Raw genomic sequence first — 22,595 nt, 5'->3', positions numbered from 1 at the left:
GATGATCCAAAGGAGGAATGGGAGAAGGTCATGTGGTCTGATGAGACAAAAATATAGCTCTTTGGTCTAAACTCCACTCGCCGTGTTTGGAGGAAGAAGGATGAGTACAACCCCAAGAACACCATCCCAACCGTGAAGCATGGAGGTGGAAACATCATTCTTTGGGGATGCTTTTCTGCAAAGGGGACAGGACAACTGCACCGTATTGAGGGGAGGCTGGATGGGGCCATGTATCGTGAGATCTTGGCCAACAACCTCCTTCCCTCAGTAAGAGCATTGAAGATGTGTAGTGGCTAGGTCTTCCAGCATGACAACGACCCAAAACACACAGCCAGGGCAACTAAGGAGTGGCTCCGTAAGAAGCATCTTAAGGTCCTGGAGTGGCCTAGCCAGTCTCCAGACCTGAAACCAATAGAAAATCTTTGGAGGGAGCTTAATGTCTGTATTGCCCAGCGACAGCCCCGAACCATGAAGGATCTGGAGAAGGTCTGTATAGAGGAGTGGGCCAAAATCCCTGCTGCAGTGTGTGCAAACCTGGTCAAGAACTACAGGAAACGTATGATCTCTAATTGCAAACAAAGGTTTCTGTACCAAATATTAAGTTCTGCTTTTCTGATGTATCAAATACTTGTCATGCAATAAAATGCAAATGAATTACTTAATCATACAATGATTTTCTGGATTTTTGTTTTAGATTCCGTCTCTCACAGTTGAAGTGTACCTATGATAAAAAATTGCAGACCTCTACATGCTTTAAGTAGGAAACACTGACGATATTGCAGGTTATCAAATACTTGTTCTCCCCACTGTGATTAACATTAATTACTGCCCTAAACTATTGTATCATGCCACTAGGTGTTGGGCCCTCAAAGCATATATCCAGCAAGGGGTTCAAGTGTAACAGGAGGAGATACACTGGAAAAACAGGCTTCTGTTGTCCCTGTCACTTAGCAACTCGGGAGATTGATCGTGATATCCATCCCTGGTTCCATTCATTATTTAGCTGTCCTATGAGAATGGAGCACTGAAAGGGGTTAACACAGTGAATGTCTGTTTTCATTTATGCACCCCAACATCAGAAACCTACCTCACTGGATTACTCAGATCAGTGAAAAATAAGATTATGGTCTCCTTAACTGATTACCAGCGAAACTGAATGTGAATTGTACAAGTGATTGGTTTATGCTTACAGTACATGAGAATGTGCTTTTCCGGAATGGGCATTGAAAGTAATTCCTGCTCTCTATTTTTCATTCTGTGCCTAAGACTTTGTGCCTTTTAATGTTGGCTTGTTGTACCCTCAATCCACAACATCAAAGAAAGAGGCGTTAAGACGAGGTTAGAAAGAATGTCCTATAGAATATCACAATATGGATAATATTGAGGTTAGTACTCTGTCCATAACATCCCTAAGCACACTGGAGGTGTTTAAAATGTATTGCTGTGGAGGCTTGCAAAAAAATGTTCAATAGAATGTCATAACATGGATGGATATAGGCCAGTTAGAAATTAATTTAGGCACCAAGGGCTCAAACAAGGGGATTTGATGGGGATAAAGCGTTTCCTCCATAGTAATCAGCTTTGACTGGTGGTGGGGGTAGGGCTCACTGTATACAGGGATGATGAAACAACTCTGTTGCATTGTCATAGTGTGATACTGAATTACCACATGCTCGTTACATTCAATTCAAATCATGTTGTATGTGACGTTTAAGTGCTGACCCCAGGAACGTCCTGTTACTAGGGCTAGTACTACCATTTCAAAATAATGTTCATATGAAGCATTAGTGGAGAGAAGTCCATTTCAGATCAAAGGAAACCCGTGTTCGGTTAGCTATTGTACAAGAATTTCATTAAGTAGGCTATTCCAATCAGGAAACACGAGAACCCAAACGTCTTTAAGAAGATGTAAACAGATTTATTCTGACATCAGACCGCCACAACAATCATATATAGTCGATCTATCATATCAGAGCATACAGACTTGTATTGGTTACATAACCTTCAAAATCAGAACTATAAATAGACTGTGCATGTTTAAAATAAATAATTCACTATTGCCTATAAGTCACTTGGTGTGGGTTTTAAGGATTTTGTGCCTGCTCCAAAATGTATTGTGTTATGTAAAAGTGCTACAGGTCATGCAAAAAGTGTAATTGGTTGCAGGCTACTAGGTGATCTTTAACACAATTATGTGCAGACTAGCAAAAGGAAAAGAGGTATAAAAAAAAGGTAGGAAGGCTGTGGAATCACATCTCAGTCTCTGCTAGTAGGCTCTCGCCTAGACCTGACGTCAGCAGGACCCTCTGGGGGTGGGAGTCTGCAAGGGGCAGAGACAACGGAAACGGGTTTAGGACTTCTATAACTCCACAGCGAGTCTGGTCGCCTCATCTGTAGGGTGCTTCAGCCTTATACGGAAAGACAATGGAAAAAGTTGGCCAAAGCACAAACAGATCTCACTACCAGTCTACTCTAAAGCACTCCAGAAATGGGAACAGGCCTCATTCTTAAGCAAATGGGTTAGTTAGTTTGTAGGGTTATTTATTTTAGGTCATCACTTATACCGACGTTTCGGGTTTATAGCAGCTTATAGAAAATTATTTATTTTGAATCTGCAATACTCCAGAACAGAACACCCCAGTGGAACTGTCTAGACTATGACTAAGAAAGGACAGTGAAGGAGAGCGTTTTGGTTGGCCAGGTCAGCCCTTACTACTGTGGGGGACCCAGGTGGTTTTCTCCCTGGTGGGGATGCTAGCGCTGCATCGGGCCTCGCTCTCTTTGTCGTCCTCCTCCTCTCCCTCGGAGAGCAGGTCTGAGATCTGCTGCTGCAGCTCGGGGTTGATGGCGTTCTCAGCCAGGACCAGCATGCGCAGACAGGTGGGGTAGTTCTCCACCACGTCCAGGAATACCTGAGGGCACAGGGGAGGGGAGACTGTCATGAAGCACCGATAGGCTGCAGTAGGGGTTGATAAGAGGACTTGGTAGGTAGAGTTCTGCATGCCAGTGGGGATTTTGTATTCCAGGTTGTGAATTTACACTAAACAAAAATATAAAAATGCAACATGTAAAGTGTTAGTCACAATTTCCGTCAGCTGAAATAAGACCCCAGAAGTGTTCCGTACGTACAAGCAGCTTATTTCTCTCAAATGTTGTGCACAAATGTGTTTACGTCACTGTTTGTGAGCGTTAATCCATCCACCTGACAGATGTGGCACATCAAGAAGCGGATTAAACAGCATGATCATTATACAGGTGCACCTTGTGCTGGGGACAAAAGGCCACTAAAATGGGCAGTTGTCACACAACACCAAAGAAGTTTTAAAGTTGAGTGTGCAATTGGCATGCTGATAACAGAAATGTCCACCAGAGCGGTTGCCAGAGAACTGAAATGTACATTTCTCTACCATAATCCTCCAACGTCGTTTAAGAGAATTTCGCAGTACGTCCAACCGGGCTCGCAACTTCAGACCACATGTATGGCGTCGTGTGGGTGAGCGGTTTGCTGATGTCAACAAGTACCCCATGGTGGTGGTAGGGTTATGGTATTGGCAGCTATAAGCTACAGACAACGAACACAATTACATTTTATTGTTTGCAATTTGAATACACAGAGATACCATGACGAGACCCTGAGGCCCATTGCCATGCCATTCATCCGCCGCCATCACCTCAAGTTACAGCATAATAATGCACGGCTCCATGTTGCAATGATCTGTACACAATTCCTGGAAGCTGAAAATGTCCCAGTTATTCCATGGCCTGCATACTCACCACACATATCACCCATTGAGCATGTTTGGGATGTTCTGGATCGATGCGTACGACAGCGTGGTCCAGTTCCCGCGAATAACCAGCAACTTCACACAGCCAATGAAGAGGAGTGGGACAACATTCCACAGCCTGATCAACTATGCAAATAAGATGTGCTTCGCTGCATGAAGAAAGTGGTGGTCACACCAGATACTGACTGGTTTTCTGATCCATGCCCCCTACTTTTTTTTAAAGGGATCTGTGACCAACAGATGAATATCTGCATTCCCATGTAAAATCCATAGATTAGGGCCAAATGAATTTCTTTACATGTCCTTATATAAACTGTAACTCAGTAAAATCTTTGAAATTATTTTTGCTCAGTGTATGTGGTTTGTTCATCTTGAATTACTTCGGCATGTAACAAATCACTTCAATGTCAACGTGTACTTTTGTTTGCTCCGATTTGTCCTGATTTATAGTACTCGTCTCAAAAGCAGTGACGTTTCTTCTTAGTGTGAATTGCATGTCAAGGCTTGTCTCTTTATAAATCAGCTAGCTTTAGAGAGGAGAGAGACACAGTAGCTAGAAAATGAATTGAAAGTCTGTTGAAATTGATAAATTGTCCATAAGCCTTGAGCACTTTTCATTTGCACTTGCCAGGCCAAAGCTGGCGAAGTGTTTGTGAGAAAAGAGTGTCTGAGTGTAGTAAGCACATCTTCACAGCAAATTAGACTCAGGGTTATGGGTCAATACCAGTGAGTGTGGGAGGGAGACTAAGAAGGAGCTGCCTGTCTAGATGAAGTTTACTTTGATCAAAGACTGAGGAGGCCTCGCAGCCACCAGACGGTGACTTTGGTATGCTAGCCCGAGGCTCTGTTCAGCACTCCCACCCTTGTTGTTCCACACTCATATGCATGAAATGCACATGAAAGCCCCTTCGTCTCCTAAGAAAGCAGACGGACTTTGAAATTAGCCCATGAGAGGAACAGGGCTTTGCTACGATGACAGCTAAATTGGGAGATTTGATATACAGCAGCCCCACCTAGTGGATATAACTATAAAAATCCATTTACAATCTACAGAATAGGTGGGATTGAAAAAGAACAATGTTACATTCACATTAAAGCTCATTAAATATAATGGAACCATAAGGGATGTGAAAAGCTACCTCCATAACATGAATGGAAATAAATGAGTTATTTTTCAATTGATGATTGGCATTTGTAATGCTGGAAATGGGCACCACATTTTGAGAAGAGGCATGGAAGTTAAATGGCCACACCAGTAGAAATCCTTTTTCGAGCTGAAAGACGATGGCCAGAGCTTACCCATGATGTTGCACAACGATTTAGGTCAAGTCATCGTTTTAGTCAAACATGATATTTGGGCTTGAAGTGACAAATCCGAACTGCTCACTTGGTGCAAATCCATGAGAATGGGGTGTCTTTTCCAATGATATGAAATACACATTTTCACGTGACAAGGCGACAGGTAGCCTAGCGGATAAGAGTGTTGGGCCAGTAACCGAAAGGTCCCTGGTTCAAATCCCCTATCCGACTAGCTGAAACATCTGTCTGTGCCTTTGAGCATGCCACTGACCCCTAATTACTCCTGCAAGCCGCGCTGGATAAGAGTGTCTGCTAAATGACTAAAATGTTTCATTTCAGGGGTGGAAGCTATAAATCATAATGAAACTATGCTGAACAAAAATATTTTTTTTTTACTGAGTTACAGTTCATATATGGAAATCAATGAATTGAAAAATCCATTAGGCCCTAATGATTTTACATGACTGGGCAGGGGTGCAGCTATGGGTGGGCCTGGGACGACATAGGCCCAGCCAATCAGAATGAGATTTTCCAAACAAAAGGCCTTTATTACAGACAGAAATACTACTCATCAGTTTCATAAACTGTCCGGGTGGCTGGTCTCTGACAATCCCGCAGGTGAAGAAGCCGGATGTGGAGGTCCTGGGCTGGCATGGTTACACAGTCTACGGTTGTGAGGCAGGTTGGACATACTGCCAAATTCTCTAAATTGACATTGGAGATGGCTTATAGTAGAGAAATGAGCATTCAATTATCTGGCAATAGCTCTGGTGGACATTCCTGCAGTCAGCATGCCAATTGCACGCAACCTCAACTTGAGACATCTGTAGCATTGTGTGACAAAACTGCACATTTTAGTGGCCTTTTATTGACCCCAGCACAAGGTGCACCTGTGTAATGATCATGCTGTTTCATCAGCGTCTTGATAATGGCACACCTGTCAGTTGGATAGATTACCTTGGTAAAGGAGAAACGCTCACCAACCGCAACGTAAATACATTTGTGCGCAACATTTGAGAGAAATAAGCTTATACTTTACATGTTGCGTTTATATTTTTGTTCAGTATTCATCAGATTTCTTCCACTTTCTTTGTAATGTTTTTCCACACACTCAGTGTTGCAGATGACTATGCACTAGTGGTGATGTTGGTGACACTACAGACCTGTGCTGACTGGTTTGTGAGGCCTGTTCCCTCCAGATCTAACACCTCCAGAGTTCTGCTGGACGCCACAGCCACGGCTAGCATACCAGCAATCTGGTCCCCTGGAATCCCAACACAGCCAAAACATGAGTGAATTCAGAAGGTGAGTTTGTCATTTGAGCATTACATAAAGCTGATTGGTGCCATTGACTCAGAACAACAGATTAGGACCACACACACAGATTAGTATTTGCATAAATAATTAATTTATTCCAACAGCATAAAGCTGATAAAGTTAATTAGATACACCACGTTCATGAAAATGGTTCGCTCCTACAGAAAGTAGGTCATGTGGCTGTGGCTTGCTATATAAAGCAGACAGGCGTCGAGGCATTCGGTTACTGTTCGATTGAACGTTAGAATGGGCAAAACGAGTGACCTAAGCAACTTTTAGCGCGGTATGATCATGGGTTCCAGACACGCCGGTTTCAGCATCTCAGAAATGGCCTGCCTCCTGGACTTTTCACACACGACCATGTCTAGGGTTTATAGAGAATGGTGCGACAAACAAAAACCATCTAGTCAGCACCAGTCCTGTGGGCGAAAACAGCTTGTTGATGAGAGCGGTCGAATGGTAAGAATCATGCAAACTAACAGGCGGCCCACAAACAGGCAAATAATGGTGCAGTACAACAGTGGTGTGCAGAACAGCATCTCAGGCCTCCCGAGTGGCGCAGAGGTCTAAGGCACTGCATCGCAGTGTTAGAGGCATCACTACAGGCCCGGGTTTGATCCCTGGCTGTGTCGCAGCCGGGGGAGACCCAATTGGCCCAGCGTCATTCAGGTTAGGGGAAGGTTTGGTCGGCCGGGATGTCCTTGCCCCATCGCTTTCTAGCGACTCCTTGTGGCGGGCCGGGCGCACACAGGCTGACTTCAGTTGCCAGGTGTACGGTGTTTCCTCCGACACATTGGTGTGGCTGGCTTTCGGATTAAGCGAGCAGTGCGTCAAGAAGCAGTGCGGCTTGGCAGGGTCGTGTTTTGGAGGGAAGCATGGCTCTCGACCATCACCTCTCCTGACTCCGTACAGGCGTTGCAGCAATGGGACAAGACTAACTACCAATTGGATATCACGAAATTGAGGAGAAAAATGGGGTCAAAAGAATTGACAGCGTCTCAGACCGCACAACTAGTCGGTCCTTGTCACGGATGGGCCATTACATTAGAAGACCACACCAGGTTCAACTCCTATCCAGTGGGCACGCAATCACCAACACTGGACAATTGAGGAGTGGAAAAACATTGTCTGGTCCAACGAATCCTGGTTCCTGTTGCGTCATGCTGATGGCAGAGTCAGGATTTGGCTTAAGCTGCATGAGTCCATGGCCCCATCCTGCCTGGTGTCAACGGTACAGGCTAATGGTGTGGAGAATGGTTTCCTGGCACACGTTAGGTCCCTTGATACCAACTGAGCAACATTTGAACGCCAAAGCGTATCTGAACATTGTTGCTGACCAGGTGCATCCCTTCATGGCTACATACAGGGGGGTCCGACCCAGTACTAGATGGGTGTACATAATAAACTGACCACTGAGTGTACGGCTTCCACCTTCATCAGGCGTATGCACATCTTCATCTAGCACTGAGATGCACTGCCTTAGACTACTGCGCCACTCGGGAGCCCAAACAAGTCCCAGTTGGGGCTACCCACGGTGTTCACTACATTGGTGTCAGAAGTGGGAACGCGCCCGTGAGGCCATTGGCGGGGCAGTTCATATGAGGGACTTGCTATAGTGTAACCACCTTAACCCAACACCTAGTGACCTCGTCAAGGGATTCAGATCACTTGGCGTAAAAGCTAAGGTGGTGGGCTGACAGTCACTGAACCCGGGTTTGAGTCCTGGTCTGGTCTACCCCTACAATTTGCTATGTTAAAGGCACATGCATTTCCTAGCCATCATGCTTCTACACCTGCATTGCTTTCCATTTGGGCTTTTAGGCTGGGTTTCTACAAAGCACTTTGACATTAAATAAATAACATTTGATTGATTTTGATGTGCCAGTCATTAGGAGTGTCACTGACCTCCATAATTCAGATGGATGAAATGGAATCCAAATGTTATGCCCTATATACTTAAATACCCGGTATAACCCAAAATGACCATAGCCCTATAATTGTGTATCAAGAAGGACTATGCCCTCTAAAATGTAAACTTAAGTTAACTTGGGACATTATGTTCTTCAGATGACCTCCTTTCCCCATTTCTCTTTCTCTCTAGTGCAAGCAGCCAGGTGGTTGTCATGGAGATAACAAATATTATTGGGTAATGCAAGAAGCAACTGGCCCATAAAACAGACATCATCGGTAACTCAAGAGTTCTTCACCTCTGAAACGGGCCCGTTACGCATGATGACACATTAATGTTGTTCCAACACTTGAAGTTCACAATAGTTCATATTGATTAAGTATTTTTCATGGCAACACTTTGGGTTGAGTGCAATTTTCCTTTCAAATGTTAAGAACTTGATTCCATACAAGCGGATTCCATATAAAGAAATTCACTGATATAAAGTACAGTAATTGGTTTTGTGTCCTGATGATTGGTTCTTACCCAGGGGGTTGTAGTCCAGGTTGAGGACTCGGAGCTGGGAGCTGTGGGCCACGGCGATGGCCAAGCGGGCCCAGCCCTTTGTGGTGATGCTGGGGTTTGCACTCAGAGTCAGCTCCCTAAGACCTGTGGGACAGGCAGTCCATCACCATCAAATGACCAACTAGCTATAGCCAGAGCCGAATGTAGCCATATATTAAAGGCTCTGACTAGCTTGTGTGTGTTTTCTCCATTATCATGTCAAATGACTCTAATTGTAAACATAATGCCTTCATAAAGCCCTTTATATGGCCTATAAAGATGCTTCAGAAATCACTCATAAGCAAATATCATGCTACATATAGGATGGAAAAAGATAGCTCTGTCACAATTATGTGGTATTAATAACAACTTTATGAATGCTCTATAAAGCCTATAGAAGTTGCAATTTGTCTGGACTGTATTTTCTATACTAAAATGTGTTTCTCTCTCTGCTTCCATTTCCCCTACACACACACACTAACAAGAGAGGACCTCTACACTAGCCTACTGTTTCCAGGCCCCAGTCCCTCAGGCGGCCAAGCAGGTTCAGAGTCCGACACCTCCAGTAAAAGTGAGGGCAGTGTTGCGTGGCTCTACCTGATTTGGCCCCGTCCGGAGGCAGCATGCCACAGATTAGCCGCAGTGCCTCGTCCCCCAGCATACAGTCCCCCAGGTCCAGAGAGACCAGTAAAGGGTGAGTGGAAAGAGCAGTGTTAAGTGTGACCAATCCTGCATCCAGGAGGGGGCTTCCGTGGAGACTGTGGCATATGAGAGATGGGAGGAGAGGGGGAAAAAAAATGCAGAATATCATTCAATATGAAAGTGCCAGTGAAGACCACCCAATTCATTCACTCATGTTTACACATATAGCCTAATGCAGAGCACCGCTTTCAAGCTACATAAAGCATCAACTTGACAGACTTGAGTTCAGGCTCATCCTCATGGCAATTAGAGTCTGGTCCCCCATGTGATGCCATGGCGAAAGCATGCTACAGCTCTTAATGGATCCCAAATTGAGGGACCCATGCTGATTACAATAAGTGAATAGACAGTAGCCGTATCATTATCAACCACTAAGACCAATCAATCATTCAATCAGACAGACAATTTATTAATTGTAATCCACTACTTACAAAAGGGTCTGGATCGATCTGTTGGTCTTGAGTGCATCGGCCAAATGCTTGGTTCGGTTGATGGTGGAGACCACACCGAGGTTCAGGTTGAGTTGCGCCAGTGAGTGGGACTCCGTCACTCCGCGACACACCCGTCCGAAGTCTCGGTCTGAAAGCTGACATCCCCTGATAGACAAAAGCCTCACACTGTTCTCTTTCAGGCTTTCACAAATATCCTTGATCTCAGCTCCCGACAGTGCTTCTCCCGTTATTTGAATAGAACCTGGTAGCATTTTGGTTAATGTTTGTCTACTAGGCCTACATTACATTCATGGTTTGTGCCCAGCAGACATGGACATGCATTGTAGGCATACAATTATCCAACGTCGGTAGGCTGTTAAATTACATTTCAAAGTCAATAGGCTATTTACGATATCCGATATTTGCAAGACTGTCTGTATTGTAGCTGGTTTAATTGAGCATTTCTTATTAGGCTATGCACAGGAAAAGAGCACACGAGGTAGGTGTTCTGAAGTTAAATCGTTCCTAAACCCCCATGCGCCGTTTCAAGCGCTGACATAACCTCCTACTACTACGTAGCTCGCTAAACCCTTAGCGATTCTTCTTACACAGGCCGTGAATGGGTACATTCGTCGATACATATTAGCCAGGCTCCAATAAAATCTAATGTCGTGCAGTTTAAGGTCCTCATGCAGAACAAACGTTTTGCATTCCAGTCATCTTTTGAGCTTGGCACCGGAGCAAAGGCGATCGTTTGTTTGCCCCTTTTGCGGCAGGTAGCGGTTACTATGGACACCCTCTTCCCAATGTCATCAGAAACATCTTTGCAATCAGTCCTTTTCTGACTGTCACATGTTGCTCTCTAATTAGTTTACTAATGCTCGTTTTCCTCAGTCGTCAAGGGCGCGTGCAGCCTCCTCAAAGAATATGTGTGGCTGCAAACCTCGGGAAATATTGCTGGTCTGAGCAAATGTTTCTTCAGGAGTAAAACATGCAAGTCGAGGGCGAATATTTATAGCTGTGGTCTCAGTACAGAGTAGGTTATTGCTATTGATCACGTGCAGTGCTGGCGTTGGTCTGACCGGGGCTGTGCTGGTCTCGTCCTGCCCAAATACATCACCTGACCTGTCTATACCACACCCATAGATAGATAGCTCTTGGCCTTTACATTTATTCCCCTCAAATTAATAATGCAACATGATCACCAAATAGATATACCTGTCATATAACTATTCCCTATAAAAACGTTTTGAAAAAAAAAAAGCATCATAATCAATAGGCCTAGAATAAACTCTCATGAGTTTAACCTTCCAATTACACTGTTCTCTGGGTCAAACACACTATGGAAGCTCGTTCCCGCCACCTAAACAATCAAATATAACTAAGAGTTATGAGATAGTAAGTCATGAGATAGTAAATAGTTCATTATGAGTAAGACATTGTTATGAGATATGTTTAGGCTATCTGTATCACATGAATCACATATTTGTATGCGTGCGAGGAGAGCATTTGTGTTTGTGTTGATATTGTTAGATATTAATGGATTGGAGAGTTGTTGTTGTGAGTTGGTGCCTGTTTGATGACATCTGGTTGGCATCAGATTTAATTAATTATTTTAAATCCATTAAAGGGACTTAATGTATTAATATATAGCCATTGATTCTTGAAGAATGTAACTTTGTCACAACACAACTGATTGGCTCAAACGCATTAAGGAAAGAAATTCCACGGATTAACTTTTTACAAGACATACCTGTTAATAGAAATGCATTCCAGGTGACTACTTCATGAAGCTGGTTGAGAGAATGCCAAAAGTGTGCAAAGCTGTCAAGGCAAAGGGTGGCTACTTTGAAGAATCTCAAATATAAAATGTATTTTGATTTGTTTAATACTTTTTTGGTTACTACACATCCATATGTGTTATTTCATAGTTTTGATGTCTTTACTATGTAGAAAATAGTAAAAATAAAGAAAAACCTTTGAGTTGGTGTGTCCAAACGTTTGACTGGTACTATATATATATATATACAGTGGGGAGAACATGTATTTGATACACTACCGATTTTGCAGGTTTTCCTACTTACAAAGCATTTAGAGGTCTGTAATTTCTATCATAGGTACACGTCAACTGTGAGAGATGGAATCTAAAACAAAAATCCAGAAAATCACATTGTATGATTTTTAAGTCATTAATTTGCATTTTATTGCATGACATAAGTATTTGATACATCAGAAAAGCAGAACTTAATATTTGGTACAGAAACCTTTGTTTACAATTACAGAGACCATACATTTCCTGTAGTTCTTGACCAGGTTTGCACACATTGCAGCAGGGATTTTGGCCAACTCCTCCATACAGACCTTCTTCAGAACCTTCAGGTGTCGGGGCTGTCGCTGGGCAATACGGACTTTCAGCTCCCTCGTAAGATTTTCTATTGGGTTCAGGTCTGGAGACTGGCTAGGCCACTCCAGGACCTTGAGATGCTTCTTACGGAAACACTCCTTAGTTGCCCTGGCTGTGTGTTTCGGGTCGTTGTCATGCTGGAAGACCCAGCCACGACCCATCTTCAATGCTCTTACTGAGGGAAGGAGGTTGTTGGCCAAGATCTTGCGATACATTGCCCCATCCATCCTCCCCTCAATACGGTGCAGTCGTCCTGTCCCCTTTGCAGAAAAGCATCCCCAAAGAATGATGTTTTCACCTCCATGCTTCACGGTTGGGATGGTGTTCTTGCGGTTGTACTCATCCTTCTTCTTCCTCCAAACAAGGCGAGTGGAGTTTAGACCAAAAAGCTCTATTTTTTGCCTCATCAGACCACATGACCTTCTCCCATTCCTCCTCTGGATCATCCAGATGGTCATTGGCAAACTTCAGAGGGGCCTGGCCATGCGCTGGCTTGAGCAGGGGGGCTTGCGTGCCCTGCAGGAGTTTAATCCATGACGGCGTAGTGTGTTACTAATGGTTTTCTTTGAGACTGTGGTCCCAGTTCTCTTCAGGTCATTGATCAGGTCCTGCCGTGTAGTTCTGGGCTGATCCCTCACCTTCCTCATGATCATTGATGCCCCACAATGTGAGATCTTGCATGGAGCCCCAGACCGAGGGTGATTGACCATCGTCTTGAACTTCTTCCATTTTCTAATAATTGCACCAACAGTTGTTGCCTTCTTTACCAAACTGCTTGCCTATTGTCCTGTAGCCCATCCCAGCCTTGTGCAGGTCTACAATTGTATCCCTGATGTTCTTACACAGCCCTCTTGTCTTGGCCATTGTGGAGAGGTTGGAGTCTGTTTGATTGAGTGTGTGGACAGGTGTCTTTTATACAGGTAACGAGTTCAAACAGGTGCAGTTAATACAGGTAATGAGTGGAGAACAGAAGGGTTTCTTAAAGAAAAACTAACAGGTCTGTGAGAGCCGGAATTCTTACTGGTTGGTAGGTGATCAAATACTTATGTCATGCAATAAAATACAAATTAATTACTTAAAAATCATACAATGTGATTTTCTGGATTTTTGTTTTAGATTCCGTCTCTATCAGTTGAAGTGTACCTATGATAAAAATGACAGACCTCTACATGCTTTGCAAGTAGGAAAACCTGCAAAATCGGCAGTGTATCAAATACTTAATGTCAAATCTTCCCACTTTGTATATATGATTACTGAATAACCATAGCACCCAGGTTGAGGGTGTGACAGCTGAGTATCCTTCCACTGTACCTATCTCATGTGTCACGTTCTGACCTTTATTTCCTTTGTTTTGTATTTATTTAGTATGGTCAGGGCGTGAGTTGGGTGGGCAGTCTGTTTGTTTGTTCTATATTCTATATTTTGGGTATTTCTATGTTTCGGCCTAGTATGGTTCTCAATCAGAGGCAGGTGTCATTAGTTGTCTCTGATTGAGAATCATACTTAGGTAGCCTGGCTTTGCACTGTTTGTTTGTGGGTGATTGTCTATGTTAGTGGCTTGTGTCAGCACAGGTCTCATTTGTAGCTTCACGGTCGTATTTAGTTGATTGTTTTTTGTTACTCTTTTGTATAGTGTTCAGTGTTCTCTTTATTAAAATTCACTATGAACACATACCATGCCGCATATTGGTCCTCTGATCCTTCTCGCCTCTCCTCTTCAGATGAGGAGGAAGACCGTGACAGAATCACCCACCACAACAGGACCAAGCGGCGTGGTAAACCAGCAACTGCAGCAAAAGCAGCAGCAGGAGAAGGAACAGAGGCAGGAACAGCAACAGCGAGGTCAGGATTTCTGGACATGGGACGATGTATTGGATGGCAAGGGTTGCTACACATGGGAGGAGATCCTGGCGGGAAAGGATCGCCTTCCATGGGAACAGGTGGAGACAGCGAGAAGAGCAGAGGCAGCCGGAGAGAGGAGCCGGCGATATGAGGAGGCAGCACGGCAGTGCGACAGGTACGAGAGGCAGCCCCCAAATAATTTTTGGTAGCAGTCCTGAGCTCACTCCTCGTGCGCTATAGGGCAGCCCCCCGACAGTGCCATGCGAGTGTGGGCATCGAGCCAGGGCGTATGGTGCCTGCTCAGCGTGTCTGGTCGCCGGTGCGCAGTTTTGGTCCAGGGTATCCTGCGCCGGCTCTGCGTACTGTGTCTCCGGGGCGCTGGGAGGGTGCAGTGCGTCCTATGCCTGCGCTCCGCTCATGCCGGGCAAATGTGGGAATGGAGCCTAAGGGAGAGGTGCGCGTAGTAAGCACTAGATCTCCCGTGCTCACCCACAGCCCGGTTCAACCTGTGCCTGCACTCTGGAGGGTCCAGGCTAGAGTGGTTGTCCAGCCTGGGAAAGTGGTGCCAAGGCTGTGCTCCAGTGCTCCCCCACAGCCCGGTCCTTCAGGTGCCTCCTCCTAACACCAAGCCTCCTGAGGGTCTCCCTAGCCTGGTGGTTCCGGTGGCAGCCCCACGCACCAGGCTGTCTCTCTGTCTCCTCCCTACAGGTGGTCCCGCCTGCCCGGCGCTGCTGCCGGGGTCTCCCACCTGCCCGGCGCTGCTGCCGGGGTCTCCCGCCTGCCCGGCGCTGCTGCCGGAGTCTGAGGCGCCAGAGCCCCTCAGCGTCCGCCCCTCTGTCCCGAGCTGCCCCTCTGTCTGGTGGGGTCATTGAGAAGGGTGGCCATGGTTAGAAAGCCACGGAGGCGGACTAGGACAATGGTGAAGTGGGGTCCGCGTCCCACAGGACAGACACCCACCCAGACCCTCCCCTATAGGTCAAGGTTTTGCGGCCGGAGTCCGCACCTTTGGGGGGGGGGGTACTGTCACGTTCTGACCTTTATTTCCTTTGTTTTGTCTTTATTTAGTATGGTCAGGGCGTGAGTTGGGTGGGCAGTCTGTTTGTTTGTTCTATATTTTGGGTATTTCTATGTTTCGGCCTAGTATGGTTCTCAGTCAGAGGCAGGTGTCATTAGTTGTCTCTGATTGAGAATCATACTTAGGTAGCCTGGGTTTCACTGTGTGTTTGTAGGTGATTGTTCCTGTCTCTGTGTTTGCACCAGATAGGACTGTTAGGGTTTTCACATTTCTTGTTTTTGTAGGTTTGTTCATGTGAAAATATTTATTAAAACATTAATCAAAATAACCACGCTGCGCTTTGGTCCGCCTCTCTGTCAATGGAAGAAAGCCCTTACATCATGTCTTGTTGCAGACTGCAGTCACATCCCATAGTTCCCCTAGTGAGCGGAGAGGACTAGTGGAGGGCATGGCTATGCTGCCACATTTCAACATAGACAAACCTTGTGTAAATATTATTGACATATTGAATTTGTACCTTTAAAACAACATTAGATCCACTATCAGAATAAAATTCAATAGGCTGGGCAGCAAGGTTATAGCCAAGCCCAGCCTTGCTTAGCTATGATATTTATCACTGACTATTACCAATGTGCTGTTGTGAGAATGATTGTTGAGCGATCTCCACTTAAAAACCAAATAGATTTACTGTTGCTATCAAAGCCATTCCAAAGTGTAGGTTTAACAGAGCAAATGAAATCTGACCATACTTTATCATTCATATATCCTCAATTAAGCTATTTAGGACTACAGTATAAAGCATATGCAAAGTCATCCATAGCTATTGTTTCGATTCAACAAAAAATAGAGAACACACAGGCTTAGGGCGGCTATGCCCAGACTGGGGTATACCCAGGGGTTGTGATTCACATTCTCAAACAGTCCATTTAGATTTTCAATGGGGCTGTACATTTGGGTGATGTTTTTTTTTCTCGCCTGAGTAGCCACATTTCACTGCCAAAAATAAAATCAAACCATCTGGTGTTCAGCGACATAACAACACAATGTCAAAGACAGGTAGCCTAGTCAATTAACATCCAATCACATTACATGTTACTCTCTCGGCGGAATTCCACTAATGGTCTGTATGTAGCCAAACGTAGCTGCTGCTGATAAACCATTGATAAATGGTTAAAAAGTAAGGCCCGTGTCCAGAGACACATACCAGCTCTACTGGTAGTACTGCTACTACCAGCAGTTCTACACCTGCACCTGTCGACGACACAAGTTGTTAAGCTTCCACAAGCACATCCAATGCTAGCATCAGTAATTCTACATTTGTTGCTAGCCCAGCTATGCCTGTTACATTTGAGGGTCAAATAAGGAAGACATCCTCTTCTGGAAACCAGGATAACAGAATAGGATATTTTTAAGGTACTGGACAGCGTTGTGACATCAAATGGACTTTGGTGGTCAAGATGTGTTGGTATCTGTACTGATGGCCCAACGCCACTTGGGTACACTGCAGCATCCACCGAGAGGCTCTTGCTGCCAAGGGAATGCCTGACAGCTTGAAAGACGTTTTGGACACTACAGTGAATATGGTTAACTTTGTTAAAGCAAGGCCCCTGAACTCTTGTGTATTTTCTGCATAATGCAATGATATGGGTAGCGACCATGTAATGCTTTCACAACATACATAAGTGCGCTGGTTATCAAGGGGCAAAGTATTTTATGTTTTTATGAATTGAGAGACTGCCTCCAGTCCTCTTACCGATATCTGAACAAGAGAGCCTCATCGAAACAAACGGTTCTGTGAAAATGTAATTTAATCAGAAGCCACTGCCAGATATCTGGATAGGGCTGCGCTCAGAGTATCCTGCCTTGGCAAATCGTGCTGTTAAGACACTGATGCCTTTTGCAACCACATACTTATGTGAGTGGATTTTCTGCTCTCACTAGCATCAAAACAAAATACAGGCACAGACTGTGTGGAAAATTATTTAAGACTGAGACTCTCTCCAATACAACCCAACATTGCAGAGTTATGCCCATCCTTTCAAGCACACCCTTTTCATTAACCTGTGGTGAGTTATTCACAATTTTGATTATTGTTATTTGGACCTATAAGAGCTCTTTGTCACTTCCCACGAGCCGGGTTGTGACAAAACCTCAACCTCATTCTTATGTTTAATAAATGTATCGTACAGTGTTGTGTGTGGCAGTCTTACAATGATGGCAAAAAACAACATTTGAGAGTGCGCTGACCCTGGTGCTAGAGGGGCTACGCAGCTGGAGGTTAAATGTTTGAAGGGGTACGGGGCTATAAAAAGATTGGGATTCACTGGCCTAGGGTTTCAAGGTCTGGTTGATTTCAAATATAACTATATTTAGTCTTATTGAATTGTTTGGTTGTCAACGCAACCAAATATCAACATTTTAAGGATATTTATATTCTGCTTGGATAGTTCCATCTGTGCCACTGAATTAGTCTGGCTTTAATACCAGTTTGTTTTTAAAGTAATAATTAATATGCTGGATTCACGTCTCCATATCAACCAAAAATCTAAGTTAAAGAATAGGACTAAATCAAATCAAATTTTATTTAAAGTGCATTTAAAGTTTGATTTTATTTAGTTCTATTCTTTAAATTAGATTTCTGGTTGGTTTTAATTCATTTGTAGACCAACTTAAATTAAAGCCAGCAGCACAGATGGAACTATCCAAACAGAAGATGCATCGCCTTCAAATGTTGCGTTGACAACCAAACACAGTTCAATATAACATTTTTAATACTGTAAATAGCTTAAAGTTAAGGCTATCTTCCAGACTAATTTAACATTCAACTTTAAAATAAGAAACACATCCATGGTCACATTTTGATTCCAATGTAATTATATAAAGCGTGGTGATTTGTGTGACAACGAAACCAAAAATAAGACATTGTTTTTTCATTGTAATTTGGTTGTGCTTTTAGATGATTGAAAGCATAGTGATAACACATTGGAAATTCATCTAACATTTGGCTGTCTTTTTGAGTGGGTTAATATAGTTCTCATTAATCATTGTTTCAACCAAATATTACCCAATTATCCACGTTCAAATTACTTGGTGTGCCCAGACAAACATTCTCTGCATGGTGTTGTGGGAAACGCTAGAATCGTTAAAACAAAAGCCTAAATTCCATCGCTATTAGGAAACCGGGCCCTGGCCAATATTTACTCGTCAGCAGAGAAATAGACTCCAAGAGGTTTGAAGGTCAACCTGAAAATCCAACTTCAATGTCATTCAGCTGATCCTAAAGGAGTTCTTCAGGGATACGTGGTGTTTTTCAGCCATGAAGTACTCACTCACAGCTGTACTACATGATGACATGGTGGGGTGCTGCCCCAATTTAACCTATTCCAGAGGCTGCTCCAAAATCAAATAAAAATCAAATCACTTTTTATTGGTCACATACACGTGTTTAGCAGATGATATTGCAGGTGTAGCGAAATGCTAGCGCCAAGAGTGCAGTAATATCTAACAAGTAAAATCAAACAATTTCACAACAATACACACATCTAAGTAAAGGAATGGATTTAAGAATATATTCCCGATGGGCCACCCCCAACTGTTGAAGGTAGGAAACAGCACCTCCACTTCGCTGATCCTCAACACAGGGGCCCCACAAGGGTGCGTGCTCAGCCCCACTCCTGTACTTCCTGTTCAGCCTCCAACTCAATCAAGTTTGCACACGGCACAACAGTAGTAGGCCTTATTACCAACAATGACGAGAAAACCTACAGGGAGGAGTTGAGGGCCCTGGGAGAGTGGTGCCAGGAAAATAACCTCTCACACAACGTCAACAAAACAAAGGAGCTGATCGTGGACTTCAGGAAACATCAGAGGGAGCACGCCCCTATCCACATCAACAGGACCGCAGTGGAAAGCTTCAAGTTCCTCGGCGTACACATTACTGACGATCTGAAATGGTCTACCCACAGAGACAGTGTGGTGAAGAAAGCGCAACTCCGCCTTTTCAACCTCAGGAAGCTGAAGAAATTTGGCTTGGCCCCTAAGACCCTCACAAACTTTTACAGATGCACAATTGAGAGCATCCTGTTGGGCTGTATCACTGCATGGTATGGCAACTGTACCGTCTACAACCTCGGGGCTCTCCAGAGGGGGAAAACTACCTGCCCTCCAGGACACCTACAGCACCCGATGTCACAGGAAGGCCAAAAAGATCATCAAGGACATCACCCACTCGAGCCACGGCCTGTACACCCCGCTATCATCCGGAAGGCGAAGTCAGTACAGGTGCATCAAAGCTAGGACTGAGAGACTGAAAAACAGCTTCTATTTCAAGGCCATCAGACTGTTAAATAGCCATCACTAGCCGGCTTCCACACGGTTACGTAACCCTGCACCTTAGAGGCTGCTACCCTATATACAGTCGTGGCCAAAAGTTTTGAGAATGACACAAATATACATTTTCACAAAGTCTGTTGCCTCAGTTTGTATGATGGCAATTTGCATTTGCTCCAGAATGTTATGAAGAGTGATCAGAGTAATTGCAATTAATTGCAATCTCCCTCTTTGACATACAAATGAACTAAATCCTCCCCCCCAAAAATTCCACTGCATTTCAGCCTTGCCACAAAAGGACCAGCTGACATCATGCCAGTGATTCTCTCGTTAACACAGGTGTGAGTGTTGACGAGGACAAGGCTGGAGATCACTCTATCATGCTGATGGAGTTCGAAAAACAGACTGGAAGCTTCAAAAGGAGGGTGGTGCTTGGAATCATTGTTCTTCCTGTGTCAACCATGGTTACCTGCAAGGAAACACATGCCGTCATCATTGCTTCAAACAAAAATGGCTTCACAGGCAAGGATATTGCTGCCAGTAAGATTGCACCTAAATCAACCATTTATTGGATCATCAAGAACTTCAAGGAGAGCGGTTCAATTGTTGTGAAGGCTTCAGGGAGCCCAAGAAAGTCCAGCAAGTGCCAGGACCGTCTCTTAAAGTTGATTCAGCTGTGGGATCGGGGTACCACCAGAACAGAGCTTGCTCAGGAATGGCAGCAGGCAGGTGTGAGCACATCTACACACACAGTGAGGCGAAGACTTTGAGGATAGCCTGGTGTCAAGAAGGGCAGCAAAGAAGCCACTTCTCTCCAGGAAAAACATCAGGGACAGACTGATATTCTGCAAAAGGTACAGGGATTGGACTGCTGAGGACTGGGGTAAAGACATTTTCTCTGATGAATCCCCTTTCCCCTTTACCGTCAGTCCTGTATCATGCCAACAGTAAAGCATCGTGAGACCATTCATGTGTGGGGTTGCTTCTCAGCCAAGGGAGTGGGCTCACTCACAATTTTGCCTAAGAACACAGCCATGAATAAAGAATGGTACCAACACATCCTCAGAGAACAACTTCTCCCAACCATCTAGGAACATTTTGGTGACGAACAATGCCTTTTCCAGCATGATGGAGCACCTTGCCATAAGGTAAAAGTGATAGCTAAGTGGCTCGGGGAACAAAACATCGATATTTTGGAAGGAAACACCCACACCTTAATCCCATTGAGAACTTGTGGTCAATCCTCAAGGGACAGGTGGACTAACAAAAACCCACAAATTCTGACAAACTCCCAAGCATTGATTATGCAAGAATGGGCTGCCATCAGTCAGGATGTGGGCCAGAAGTTAATTGACAGCATGCCAGGGCGGATTGCAGAAGAAGGGTCAACACTGCAAATATTGACTCTTTGCATCAACTTCATGTAATTGTCAATAAAAGCCTTTGACACTTATGAAATGCTTGTAATTATACTTCAGTATTCCATAGTAATATCTGACAAAAATATCTAAAGACACTGAAGCAGCAAACTTTGTGGAAATTAATATTTGTGTCATTCTCAAAACATTTGGCCACAACTGTACATAGACTTGGAATAACTGGCCACTATAGTAATGTTTAAATTATGTTTACATACTGCTTTACTCATTTCATATGTATATAAATGTATTCTATTGTACTGTATTTTAGTCAGTGCCACTCTGACATTTCTCAGTCAAACATTTATATATTTCTTAATTCTATTATTTTATTTTTAGTGTGTATTGTTGAGAACTGTTAGATACTACTGCACTGTTAGAGCTAGGAACACAAGAATTTAGCTATACCCCAATAACATCTGCTAAATTATTGTATGTGACCAATACATTTGATTTGCTGTGGACAATAATGGTGACACTAAAATATACAGTTTTGTCACACAACACAATGTCATCGATGTCTCAAGTTGAGGGAGAGTGCCATTTAGATGCTGACTGCAGGCATGTCCACCAGAGCTGTTGCCAGATATTAATGTTCAGATCTCTACCATAAGCCACCTCCAACATCGTTTTAGAGAATTTTGCAGTATGTCCAACTGACCTCACAACCACAGATGTGTAACCACGTCAGCCCAGGACCTCCAAAAACGGCTTCTTCACCTGCGGGATCGTCTGAGACCAGCCACCTGGACAGCTGATGAAACAGTGGGTTTGTACGAAGAATTTCTGCACAAACTTGTCAGAAACCGTATCAGGGAAGCTCATCTTGTTGTCCTCACCAGGGTCTTGACCTGACGGCAGTTTGGAGTCGTAACCGACTTCATTTGGAAAATGCTCATATTTAATGGCCACTGGCACGCTGGAGAAGTCTGCTCTTCACGGATGAATCCCGGTTTCAGCTATAGCGGGCAGATGGCAGAGCGTGTATGGTGCATTGTTGGCGAGCGGGTGTCTGATGTCAACATTTGCTGAGTGCCCCATAGTGGCGATTGGGTTATGGTATGGGCAGGCATAAGCTACGGACAACAAACACGATTGCATTTTATCGATGGCAATTTAAATGCACAGAATATCATGACGAGATCCTGAGGCCCGTTGTCATGCCATTCATCTACCGCCATCACCTAATTTTTCAGCATGATAATGTACGACACCATGTCGCAAGGATATGTACACAATTCCTGGAAGCTGAAAATGTTCCAGTTCTTCCATGGCCTGCATACTCACCAGACATGTCACCCATTGAGCATGTTTGTGATGTTCTGGATCTATGTGTACGACAGCATGTTCCAGTTCCCGCCAATATCCAGCAACTTCACACAGCCATTGAAGAGTTGGCCAACATTCCACAGGCCACAATCAACAGCCTGATCAACTCTATGCAATGGAGATGTGTTGCACTGCATGAGACAAATGGTGGTCACACCAGATACTGACTGTTTTTTTAAAAAAGGTATCTGTGACAAACAGATGCATATCTGTATTCCCATTCATGTGAAACTCATGGATTAGGATCTAATTGCAGGACTTCTTGATTTTTT

The 22,595-nt window shown here is 44.2% G+C and overlaps 1 protein-coding gene across 1 annotated transcript; it reads right to left on the bottom strand.

Annotated features, from left to right (window-relative positions):
• Positions 1–1,903: 1,903 nt before the first annotated feature.
• Positions 1,904–11,036, bottom strand: lrrc73 (leucine rich repeat containing 73). Its single transcript, XM_064930804.1, has 6 exons — positions 9,987–11,036; positions 9,451–9,611; positions 8,836–8,958; positions 6,248–6,348; positions 2,714–2,912; positions 1,904–2,320 (listed from the first exon to the last, which is right to left on the bottom strand). Exons 1-6 carry the CDS (start codon positions 10,256–10,258, stop codon positions 2,250–2,252), a joined length of 927 nt encoding a protein of 308 aa, XP_064786876.1. The 5' UTR covers positions 10,259–11,036; the 3' UTR covers positions 1,904–2,249.
• Between the last annotated feature and the right edge of the window lie 11,559 nt (positions 11,037–22,595).

The sequence above is a fragment of the Oncorhynchus masou genome, chromosome 23 (assembly GCF_036934945.1).
Source record: "Oncorhynchus masou masou isolate Uvic2021 chromosome 23, UVic_Omas_1.1, whole genome shotgun sequence".
Lineage (NCBI taxonomy): Eukaryota > Metazoa > Chordata > Actinopteri > Salmoniformes > Salmonidae > Oncorhynchus > Oncorhynchus masou.
This window is presented reverse-complemented; position numbering and strand designations above follow the sequence as displayed.

Excerpts from the sequence above, each read along its gene's own strand:
- lrrc73 (XM_064930804.1), bottom strand. The coding sequence starts at position 10,258 with ATGCTACCAGGTTCTATTCAAATAACGGGAGAAGCACTGTCGGGAGCT. Across the intron at positions 9,612-9,986 it reads AGATCGATCCAGACCCTTTT|TCTCCACGGAAGCCCCCTCC; the intron begins GTAAGTAGTGGA and ends CATATGCCACAG. Across the intron at positions 2,913-6,247 it reads TCACAAACCAGTCAGCACAG|GTATTCCTGGACGTGGTGGA; the intron begins GTCTGTAGTGTC and ends CTGTGCCCTCAG.